Genomic DNA, 12,247 nt, shown 5'->3' with positions numbered 1-12,247 from the left:
TTTAAAATTAGTAGTTTTAATGGTAATATCAAACAGTAATTAAGTGTGGTAATATGTTTGTTCTGACAATTTTTATGGAATTAAGGTTTTATATGTGATTTGCATCGAAAACCATGGGAGTATAAATGGTAAAACTATCTTTTAAATGCTCCCCTCAGATCATTTTATAAGAAACTTTGTTCTTAACTGTTGCAATGGCTAATGGTTTAAGATATTTACGTTCAGAACAATCAGTATAATGATTAATTTATGTGTTTGTTTCTTAATCAGCTAGGATTTATACATACATGTTGGAGAAGTCTCGTGTCATTTTCCAGCCTCTCAACCAGAGTAATTTTCATGTTTTTTACTTGATGATGGATGGATTGTCTGCTGAAGAAAAATACTCCCTGTACCTCAGTAATTTATCTGCACACAGGTAGGAAAACAACCTTATATTTAGTATTAATAGTTTTCTTATATTAATGCCTCTCTGCTGTTGAGGTCCTTCTTCCAATAGATTTTTTTTTCTAACTTTTCAATGAGTTCTGACATTATTTTTATAGAGTACATGCTCGTGAAGATTTAGTTCTGAAGTGCATATATAGTCTCTTAACAAGATCAGAGTTTTATAAAGGAGAAAAAGAAATTTATTAGCTTTTTTTCTGTCTTATGTGGACTAGAGTAGATCTATTGGTTTTGTTTCTTTTTTTTCCTGATGACAAGTTTGTTTATTAAGGTAAAAACTGTTTTATTTATTTATAATTTTCTTATGGAGTATGTTGATTTTGATGAAGTGTCACTAAATGTAACTGGGATCTCTATTTTAATTTTTATACTTATAGCAAAGTACTTACTTTATATTAAATTTGTAAGAAAAACAGAAACAAAAGTTTTGACTGTTTGAATCCAAGGATAGGCTTCAACACACAGCACTTAAAATTGTGTCTTTGTATATGACTCCACATGAGCGGATTGTCTTGGCTCCCATTGAGTTCCTACTCAGCTGTATATATAGACATACATATAGCTGTGTGCTTTTGGTAAACCACATTTTTGTCTTCATAAACACAAGGAGGTTTTCGGGTTTTTTTCAGGAAATTTTGTGAACATCTCAGAATTTATTAATCCAGGTTATTTTAGAATGAAAAAATATTCCTCACTTAGTTAACTTGCCTTATATTCTTAATTCTTTCCTAAATGACACTGGAATGAAATAAGGCTATTTAGTATTAATGATCTTCTATTAAATTGACTACCTTTAAAATGAATATAGTGAGTAACTGTAAAAAGACCAATAGTAATTAAAATTATGTAAGAAGAATGTTTTAAGGTTTTCACATCTAAGCCTTTTTCCCATGGATTTTTTTTTTTTTTTTCTCAGCTTTTTCATTTTCCACTCTGGCTAGTTACTTGAATAAAATAGATTTAGGACCTGTAAATAGAAAGACACCATATTAATTTTTGCAGAGAAAACCTTTGTTGACTATGATATTTTTCTTAGATGGAAGTCTTCTAATTACCATTGTTTGGTAATGTTTTAAGCTGTTAGCATTTTTGTATTATACAGAATAGCATACAACACTAGCTCTGAAGAAACCTCAGGCTAAATTCCTTTGCTAAAAATGATTCATTTCAAAGCAGGGAGAATAGTTAAATTCTCTATTTTAAATCATTTGAGGACTTTCAAGACCAAAAGTATTCTAAGTTCCTGACGTTTACTTTATTCCTGTTCTAGCATAAGTTGTTTGGAAGCAGTTTGTTCAGAAAATGAAACAGTTTCAAGTCCCCTTGCAAGAAGCTCAGACAGGAAAGAACTTAGAGTAAACCTGAATAATTAGATCCTCATGAACAAGGCTTTATCTGATAAGATATGATAATCTTATCCAGAAAAACCAGAATAGTATTTCTAAATAGATGTCTGAACATTGCAGTACCAAAGCTTTAAAAGTAATTTATATCTGAATATTTGCATAAGTCTGCTTTTATCAATAAAGCTTTGCTTTGCCTGTGTAGAGTAGATTATATCTTGCATTATTGGGAGCATTTGTGCCAAATTTTTCCTACTTTAAACTCCTGAGTGCAGTACTTCAGTGAGCTAGATCTTTCTCAGCTGATAAAGTTAAAATTAGGGACGAATTTCTACTTCATCAAACTCACTCAGGAATCAGGAAGGCAGGATCTGGCCTCTTTTATAAGCTCATTATTTCTGGCTTAGTCAGATTTTGATGAGATCACATCATTCTGGTAACATCCACTAGTGATTTTTTCACGTTTGCTTGAAACAATTGTAATCTTGACTCAAATAGTAAAATTAACTAGGTAGCAAGCCTTTTGAAACCTTTGGCAGGTGGTGTCTGCCCAGTTGTTTTCTGATAATTTTTCTGTTCCTCTTCGCATTGTTTAATATTGCACTTTTCTGCAGAAATTTCAACAATATTAGTAAATGATGGCTATTAAGATCACAAAGTACCCCTATTTTAATATTTTCTTAAGCCATTGTAATGTAAGAAATAAGATGTAGCATGGGTTTTTTATTCTTATTTTAGATAAAAAGTACCTCAAAGATTTGAAGTAATTTTGTCAATATCATGCTGTAAAAGATGAAATAGATCGTGTTTTATGTAATATATAATCCTGGACTGAGAGCTGATGTAAATTGCTTCAAGGGGAAATCCCTCCCTTTTGGAATCACTAAGAATTTCTGTAAGGTTGGGGTGTCGCCCCATCATGTAGGGGAAATTGTTTGGTGCTGTCCTGAGAAAGAGCTTGAGCTCAGAAACAAAAATATGTGTTCCTGCAAGCTTTATAATTGCTAAGGCATCATGTGAAGACAAATAGCTGGAGACTTTCTATTGAGCCTACATACAACTAGGATCTTAAAGTAGCAAGAATTGAATCTGCAGAGGGAAGGATCTGAATGAATACATCTCCCATTGTGTCTGCATGTGGATCATGATGGATAAAGACAGAAATAATTGCTGAAAGGTAAGATCATTTTTCAACACTGAGCGAGGGAAGCATGTCAGAAATGAAGAGAGAGTCTCGAAAGGGCAAGTGGAAGCTCTTTGATTGACAACTACTCCCCTGTGTTCATTATATGCAGAAACTGATTTTTATCAGCAGATGGTTGATTGAAAAGTTCCAAAATTTCTATTAATTTACTGTGAAACTGTGTTTCAAAGAACTTTAGGACTTCTTTATCGTGATGATGATAATTATGTGTATTACAGAGACATTAGCAATTTGAATTTATATTCTCAATTTGCTCTGGATTACTTTTATTTTTCTGGGTGCCGATTACAGTCCATGACTGTAAGTGGTACTTTTGTGGTCTCTGAAGTTTATCCTCACAAAAAAAAGCATGTACTAGCTCTTCTAGCACATTTAGTTTAGCCTCATAGTTACAGTAGGTACTAACTTAGTGATGAATCTTGCAACCAAGGTGAAACAGAGAGCAGTAAGAGAAATGACAGTGGTGATAGATCGATTTGTAAATGATCTTCAGCTCTGGTGAATAAAGGATAGGAAACAAAAAAGGAAAGATCATAGCAATAGGAAAGAAAATATATTGGGAAAATCTTCCAGAAAATAAGTAGAAAGTCCTGATTTTGTTGCTTTGGACCAATTGCTTCATATTAGCATTTCTATTTTAAAGCTGTGGCATTTAGAACAATGTAAGAATATCTTCGTGTAATATGCATATGTAAAATACTCAAACATACTGTTATTAAAAATCATGTTCTTACATTTGTACATTTATATTTAAAAATACAGCTTAAGGCCACTTAACTCTAGAAAATTATTTCAGAAAAGATGGTAGGTTTGAGAGCTGTTCAACTTGATGTCGCCATTTTCAGTTTAAACACGGTTCCTACTTCTAATTCATTGTACTGTAAAAACAAGTGAATAACTTCAAGCTGAGGAAAATGCTATACACACATTGATGCAAGCTGAACTGTGGTCAGGACATGCCCTTTTTGGATTTGCATTAATAAACTGCTGTTTCCAGATGTGTAAACCTTTCCTTTCTCCCATAGAACAATGGTGTGCACTGCACTGCGTGTTCTCTCTGCCTGTGATGTTTCTTTCACCCCTTAAAGAGCAGTGAAACCCTTCTGCGCCAACAGATGTAGATCAGTTTATGGAACTGATGTGTCTTCTTTTACACTTTTTCAGTGCAGGTGCCCTCTTCTCTGTAAATAGGAAAACTTGAATTTAATATATAAAGGAGTAATTTTAGTAAAGTGATTGAATTTTTTATTAAAGTCTAAACTGACCTGAACCTGGATCACTGAAAAAATAATTTCCCATTCTAAATTATAGGGTTGGTCTTCAAAATAGAAGGTTCAAAAATTAGTGTGGTAAAGTGAATGAAATAGAAATGATCCCAGTAAAGAGACCCTTATGTATGATTTTTTTTGTGTGTTTCCAGTCATCATCTTTTCTAACAAGCACTAATACAACATGTTAAAAATAATGATTATTCTAACAACATCCATATTGATCCCCATTCTTCCTTTTCCTTACGTATAAGAGCTCAAGATGTGAATTTTCAAGACTTTGAGTAGCCAGTTAGCACAGATTTCCCCTTTCAATATATTCCGGTGACAGCCTCTCTATTTTCTAACTGTTGTAGAAATGGACCATGAAGACACTGCACATTTCCATACTTTTCCTCTTGCTTTTCTTTCCTTGTATCTTTGGATGCTTTTTTTTTCCCATCCATTTGATTAGGTTTCTCTTAAAATACAACAGAAAGAAATTATAATTTGAAACCACCAATTTTCCATACCTTTACCATTTTTCCACAAATGTTGCCGTGGTAGTCTAACAGTGAATTCATAGAGAAAATTGTGTGAGCTTGGTTTGGTTTTTTGTTGGTTTTTTTTTTCTGTTGTTGTTGTTTTGTTTTGTTTTGTTTTTTCTGTTTGGAGTTGTTTGATTTGATTTGGGGGTGTTTTTTGTTTGGTTTTTTGTTTGTTTGTTTGATGGGTTTTATTTGTTTAGTTTTGTTGGTGGTTTTTGTTTCTTTTTGTTTTTGTGTGTTTTGGTTTGTTTTTTTAAAAAAAAATTTCCCCACATAATTAGAAAAATAGGCATTTTAGGAATGTTCCAGTCCTCTGATGTTTTCATGCTGTTTCCTTATATTCAAGCCTAATAGAAATCTTTTTCTTGTGCATATTGGCTTTGTTTTAAACTTTCAGTACAGCCAAAAGTTCAGTTCACAGAGGTGATTACATGGGACCATTTTGATCCCTTTGCTTCACAATTTACTTGATGCTGATATCTTTGTATGATGACTAGAGGAAAATCCATGTGTTAGACTTAAGTTACAAAATTAGATGGATTTAAATGTTGTGAATGAAACAGCTAGATCTGAAAGAGTTAGATCAGATTTTCCCATCCTGCTGGAATGATAATTTCTGTATGAAGTGCCAAGTTACATCATTTTATCAAACTGCTGTTAGACGTGTGATGAAACTCACCATAAGTTAGTTGTACTAAAAGTCTGAGTCTCATCCAAATAAAGCCTAGTGTTGAGACTCCCTCAACTTCACTGTTGAGGATCAACTTAGTTTTAAAATCCTGCTGACAGAAACTAAAGCTCTAGGCTATCAGGAAATTGGAATTACTTGTATTTAATTTTAGGAGGAGAGTAAAGATCACACTCACAGGTTCCTCTGCTGTATTCCACTTTTTTCATTATGGGCAGTGGCAGCAAGGAGAAGAGAGAAGCTGTGGCAGGAGATGTTAGAATCAGAAACCAACCCTACAGCTAAATGGCCATGAATGTCAAGTTCTTCTTCTTCCAAAGAGATCTTCTGCCAAAGATCTCCTAAATTTAAAACAAGCATTCAAGTTCTGGTTGAACAAGTAAAGTTGTATTTTTTTGTTGTTCTCTGGTACAGGTTTTCTTGTCCTAACTTGATTACATGCAGCACATTCTTTTTCTCTGAAAATCTTGCATTTTAGGTACATTAACATTTATAAAACAACGCAGTGATACTAGTAGCTCCAGCTGTGTACAGTAGCATGCCTAGAGAGCAAAGGATATAAACACTTTTGGAGCACTCTTGAAAATCTTTGAAAATGATATGGCAGTATGAAGATACAGTTTCAAATACCTGGGAGATTTCAAAAACAAGAGAGTTAGCTCTAAGTTATTTGTGCCGGAATTTGTTTCAGTGCAATAAGTGAATATGGATAGGTGAAACCCTAAGTAAAAGAGAATTTTTTTTTTAAAACTGTGTGGTAGCAAATAAAAAAAAAAAAACAAACAACTATACACTTCCATCAGTTTACATTTTTCTGATACGATTTATTTATATTTCAGCTGTCTAGTGAAGAGCTTTAACTGTGAACATTTGTTTCTCGACTATTTTCATGCAATGCTACCATGAAAATCTGATTTACAACAAGTTGTATTATTTTAAGGGCAAGATCTGTACATTCTGAATGTAATGAGGCAATTCCATTTACTCAGATTCCAGCAAGGTCTGACAGCTCAACTAAACCAGGCTAGCTATCAGGAAGGTAACGGGGAGAGATATAAAGCAGATGTATTTGTCTGAGATTCTGGAGCAGATTTAAAATTATTTCAGCGAATTTAATATCTATATAATCTGGAATATTTTCAATGTCAAATGAATTGTCTAAATTTTATCTGTTGTCTTTTGTGCTTTGCTTGTTTACTTTTGCTGCTTACCATGTATTATTTTCCTGTTTACACTGTATTTACTGATGTCTGAACTTCTAAAATTCTTTATTTTTTGAGATTGAACCACCTTTACTGCATGTAGGTAATATGCATATTCCAACAAAATATGTTTTCACAATGTTCTCTTAAGTGTTTTTCCCTGCCCTCTTATAACTTCAGCCTCCAGTTCCCATTTATTTCAACTGATAATAGTGGATAGTTTTTAACCCAATACTCTTACTTTCTTCAGTTTTCCTTTGTTTTCCTCATTCATGCAGGTTTTCTGAGAAAATAGTGCTCATGAGTGTATTCAGCTTAGTTTATTCTTTATGTAAGCAGGAATTGAACCAAAATTAATGTTTATGGTCATCTTGGGGGTTTTTTTGTTATTTTTCTTAGCCTCTTTTTCTTCTCTTATTCTTTCTTTGAAGCTCAGGCTCCATTAATCTCTTGGACCATGATCTTCAAGTGTCAGTGTTGATCTTTGCTCTTCAAAGAAGGAAGTGTTCAGAGACAACACCAGTAAATGATTGATATGTGTGATTTGTTATGCTGGATAGTAATAATCATGACTGACTCAGTTTTATTGAGGATGGACACTAGAAACTGTATTATATCTTGTATTAAGATACAACTTCATGTTTCAAAGTGATATTGATTGACAAGAATTCATTTTATCTAATTCTAATGTAACATTTCACAATATGTATTTTCAGATATATCTGAGATTAAAAAATAGAACAGACTGTAAGTTTGGGGGTTTTTAAATTATTCAATATTGACTTCTAAAAAAGAATATTCAAAAATATTGATTTTTACTTTGTGGTCTAATTCATCTCATTTTACTTATTTGTGTGCTTCACTTCTGTTCAGCTAGCTTTTAGGCTTAGTCTCTTATTTTAGGCTTAGACTGCCCTATTTTAATGAAAACTAGATGGAACCCGAAGGAGCCCATTAGTGTACAGGAGCTAAGAATTTTTTCAGTGTTTTTTTAGCAGGGGAAATAGGACAACTGGACCATATAGACTAAATCTTCCTCCTAAAGATCATCACTGTGCATGTTAATATTCAGGAAATACCTGGCAATAATGTCAATGTTGTTAATACACAGTGTGTTTCTGAAAACTTATGTTTCTTCTATCTTAAACCCCCTTTCCATGAGACATTTGCGGATCATTATGTCCTACAAGATACATTACTAGGAGGTTGGCATTGCAATTACAGAATGTATAATCAGGATCACATCTTAGGTTTTCAAAACAAAACTGAAATGTTAATTTGTGTCATCTGCTTTATTTTTCAAATTAAGTGGTTATTTTTCTATTTGCAGATACTTACACGTCATGCATAAGGTACACCTCTATGTTATTAGTTTTATTTCACAATATTTGTTTTGAGTGTCTGGCTGTGCAGTTGTTTTGAGTGGTTCATCCTGAATTCAGGGTTAGTTGCATACACACCTACACACTTGCATTCTAATAATGTGTCAAGATATCAAAAGCATTTTTCTTCTTGAAAGCAGAAGCAACTGAGCTTCGGATTTTAATGATTAATTTATTTATTCCAGTTTCAACATTAGCAGCTTTTAATATTACTGCTTTATTCCCAAAGGATACTTTAAAAAATTATACCTCCAGTGATGTTAAACAATCATTAGCTTACTTGAAATTCAAGAAGAATTTTTATTTAGCAAGGTAAAGGTAGTAAAATTGTTCTGAGGCAGCTCAGGGTCTTTGTCTGAGGTCCCAATTATAATTGTTGTTTGTCTGGCTTTCAGAATAAATGCTGTAGAAAATCTGCTTTGTTCAAGAGTGCAAATCTTGAAACTCATATTCCTCTGGGTATTTTCTTTCATTTGATGTTAGGTGTTTCATTTGATCCCCTCTTCATTGTATTATTCTTCATGCATATTGATTGACTAGTGGCAGAGAATGTTCAGTCCTCCATTGGCAGACTCTGAGAGGCAGAAAAATCGTTAATTTTGATTACCTCTCTTTTCAACAACTTTTTTTCTCTCCATCATAATTCTAACAAGCTGAACCTGTAAAACTGTGTTTAACTGAACACATGATGTTTTCTCAGGAATAGATTTTACATTCATAGTGGTACAGTAGAGCCAAGGCACTCTTTTGTGTGTTTCTGTGTTTCCTAAATGAACTCAGATATCTGATAGTATTTGGAAAGTTACATTCTCTTGGTGTCAGTCTGGAATAGAAAAAAAATGTATCAGACAGACCATATAAAAGTGCTCATGCTTTTGCTTTTTTATTTGCTTTACTTTTGCATGTTTACTTTTGTTTGTTTAGTTTACTTTTGCATGTTTAGTTTTATTCCACAAACTTGCATTTATGTCATTTGACTGACATTGATACCATTTGACATTTATTTGATTTAGGGAGGCTTTGTCTTTTTTGTCCTCTTTGGTGTAAGCATGATATAGAAACAGGTGCAGAAAATAAGAGAACAATATTCCATCTTTCATGTCCATGGCATGGCATGGCATGAAAGATGAAGAATAAGAGACAAGAAAAAACTGAAATCTGTTTCATTCTAAAGAAAGAAAAAAAACTTGGTAATTAAGAGCACTGGCATCTTTAGAGTCTACTGAACACATCTGTCTAAATTTTAGCAGAAAACTATGCATACAATAAGACATTGTTTAAACAAAATGCTTTAAATGGGGAAAGCAAGTGCAAAAATAAGTATAACATGTACCAGTTCCAATTCTCCAATTTGTAGTGAATTCTGGTGATAAGTATCTTACACCATAAAGTTTCTGGGCCAAGTTCAACCTTTTGTTAGAAAAAAGAAATCTCCACAGGGCTATGAAAATTTTATATATATATATATATATATATATATATATATATATATATATATATATATGTTTATATATATTCAGGTTAAATTTGATCCTCTGTTGGAGAAATTAAGTCCTAACTGTTTAAGCAGCCCACCAGTGTTTCACATCAGACAGAAAATGGATGTAGCTCCTAGGGGTGAAATTGCCGAAGAAACCCTGGCTTGAAAGTAGATGTGATTACTCACAAAAATGGTAGAAAAGTTAATTTGGCTTTTACTTTAAGTACAAAATATGTCTCTGCACTTTACTAGGTTGCTAATCATCTCTCATGTGGAGGGAGATGCAGTGGATTCAACTCCTGAAACCACTTCGCTATTACATTACATAAATCTAGTGTGATAACACAGTTCTGCAATTTATGTTTCAAAAGACAGTCTTAGAATTGTTTTAATACAATTACTGTAGATGAATTTACAGCCAGGATGGGTGTTTCAGAAATTGTTATTGACATACGGAACCCCAGTCATTGAACTCAGCTCATCTCAGTGTTAAATCTAGTGGCTCTCATACCTCTCACCGTTGTTTGAACTTGCTGCCTTCACTCAGCTCCCTGTGCTGCCATGGATTTTTCATTGCACTGGTAGCCAACTCTCTCTCGGAAAGTCAGGCAAGGTCAACCCAAAGTGTAGCAGTTTTCTTCCTCTAGTTCTTTCATTAATCATAACTCAGTATTACCACTACTCTGAGGTTAAACCTGGTTGTGTGAGATCAGTGACATTTACAGTTTCCATTTACTGGATTTCCACAGTATTTTCTGAAGTTAGTTACTGAAACTAAGTTTTGTCTAAAGCCTGAAAGTAACTAATTAAAATTTGCTGAATATGCTAGTTGAGTGCTAGTGACCAGAGGATGTCAGGGTCTCAGTTTTATACAGTTCATGAGAATGGCAACTGTTTCAGTCTGGCTTCTGAATTTATTTTACACAATACAGTCCACGAGGGAATGGTGTGTGAATGTCTTTCAGTGAATCACCCATTACCCAGATCATCTTTAGAGCTTTTTGATTCTGTGAATAGGTCTTGTCTCTATCCAGTTAGCTTATGACACATCTCTTGGAATCATGGCACAAAGTGTGTGTATATGTATATATACATATTTATATAAAATGCACACATATACTTACCTACTGAACCAGGGAAAGCTGTATTTTTACCAGACCTGATCCAACTGAACTCTGGATCAGAAAGGAGACATGGTGGGGAGAGCTGAATAGGTCCAGAGTGGTGTTTCAAGTTTTTGGACTCAATGATCTTAAAGACCTTTTCCAGCTTTATGATTCTCTGATCTGTGGCCTGTCTGTGATAATAAGCCTTATGCTTTTCTGATTGTAGGTTTGTAAGTCTGATTGTAAGTCTTGAATAGTAGTAATATGGGTGAGAAAAATTATTATAACAGATGCAGTTTGCACAAAGAGCAATGCAAATCAAGAAAACAATCTGAAATAAAAAAACTTACTACAAAATTTCTGACTGAAATGGTAGAAAATGGCACTGAAACAATATAGAAATACCATTTGACAAACAAACTGTATTTGTAATCATAAGTGTAGAGGACTGTAATGTATGGCTTCTGACAAGTGCTGGCACGTTCTAATTTCCACTTTAACCTTTGTGGAATTTTAACCTAATCAAATCAAAATTAAATGGATAGAAATCAGTTTAACAAGCTGGCATTACAGCTTAGTATTAAACCTACACAGTAGTTGCAGTGTTTATTTTGATGCTGCTACACTGACATCAGTTTTGTGATCTGTTTTCAACCAAGAGGATTATGAAGACTAAGAGCTAACCACTGGTAAAAATAATTCCGTGGCCTTTCACTGTAGACCTTAATAATTGAAATAGAAAAATAAGGTATTTCATGGAATAGTTTTGTTGAAAAACAATTGGACACTATCCTATGCCATTAGAATTTTCCAGCATTGACTAAAAGACAGAGAAAGTCTGTATGACCCTTCTTTGTTATAAATATTGCCACTCTGATCTAGTGGGTGGCATCCCTGCCCATAGCAGGTGAGTTGAAACTAGATGGTTTTTAAAGTCTCTGCCAGCCCATGCCTTTTGATAATGATGATGATTCTGTGTGTTTTTCTATTTAAATCCTTGTTAACTTGACTTTATTTTATTTTTGTTTTTCTGTCTCAAAGAGAGATGGGTTAACACTGGTACTGCTAGAGATTGTGCATTTTTGTTCTAGTATTTCTGAGTATTTCTTTGTGTTTGCTTTTATGTCACTCATGTCTTTGGTTTTGGAGGAATCAGATTCACTATTAGAATTGCATTTGTACTTCCTTGTAGCTGCAGTTTTCCCCCACTTTCATCATGCCCTCTGACATTCCTTTCCCAGTATATTTTCAGCTTCATTATGTACATTTGCCACATTTAATACGTGATCTCCTGTTTAAACAGGACTCCTAAATCAGGTAGCAATTAAGAGGAATGGAGCAGCATTTATTAAAATATGTCCTATGATGAACTGAACTTCAGTATGTTATGGAATTAGGTTGGCCCCTAAGACAACTGGAACAAATGGGAACATCTTTTATTCTGGAGCCTGTTTTTTAAACATGCAATTGCAATCCTCTCCAATCTGTTTCTATTTTTGCTTCTCATTTATCTTAAGAGGAAAAGGACTAGTATAAAGCATCATTTATTCTATGATCATCTTTCTTCTCTATTTATTTTTATTACCTTCTAAAATTGTTT

The 12,247-nt window shown here is 33.5% G+C and overlaps 1 protein-coding gene across 1 annotated transcript in view; it reads left to right on the top strand.

The window, feature by feature from the left end:
* MYO16 (myosin XVI) overlaps window positions 1-12,247 on the top strand; it is a 365,576-nt gene that overhangs the window by 219,953 nt on the left and 133,376 nt on the right. Inside the window, exon 16 of the mRNA XM_066176778.1 lies at window positions 271-418. Within this exon, the coding sequence (XP_066032875.1) occupies window positions 271-418 (148 nt within the window). The remainder of the gene's footprint in view (window positions 1-270; window positions 419-12,247) is intronic.

The sequence above is a fragment of the Chamaea fasciata genome, unplaced genomic scaffold (assembly GCF_029207755.1).
Source record: "Chamaea fasciata isolate MVZ Bird 193981 ecotype frontalis unplaced genomic scaffold, bChaFas1.0.hap1 SCAF_2, whole genome shotgun sequence".
Classification (NCBI taxonomy): Eukaryota; Metazoa; Chordata; class Aves; order Passeriformes; family Sylviidae; genus Chamaea; species Chamaea fasciata.
The sequence above is the reverse complement of the archived record's forward strand: the minus strand, read 5'-3'. Positions and strand labels throughout refer to the sequence as shown.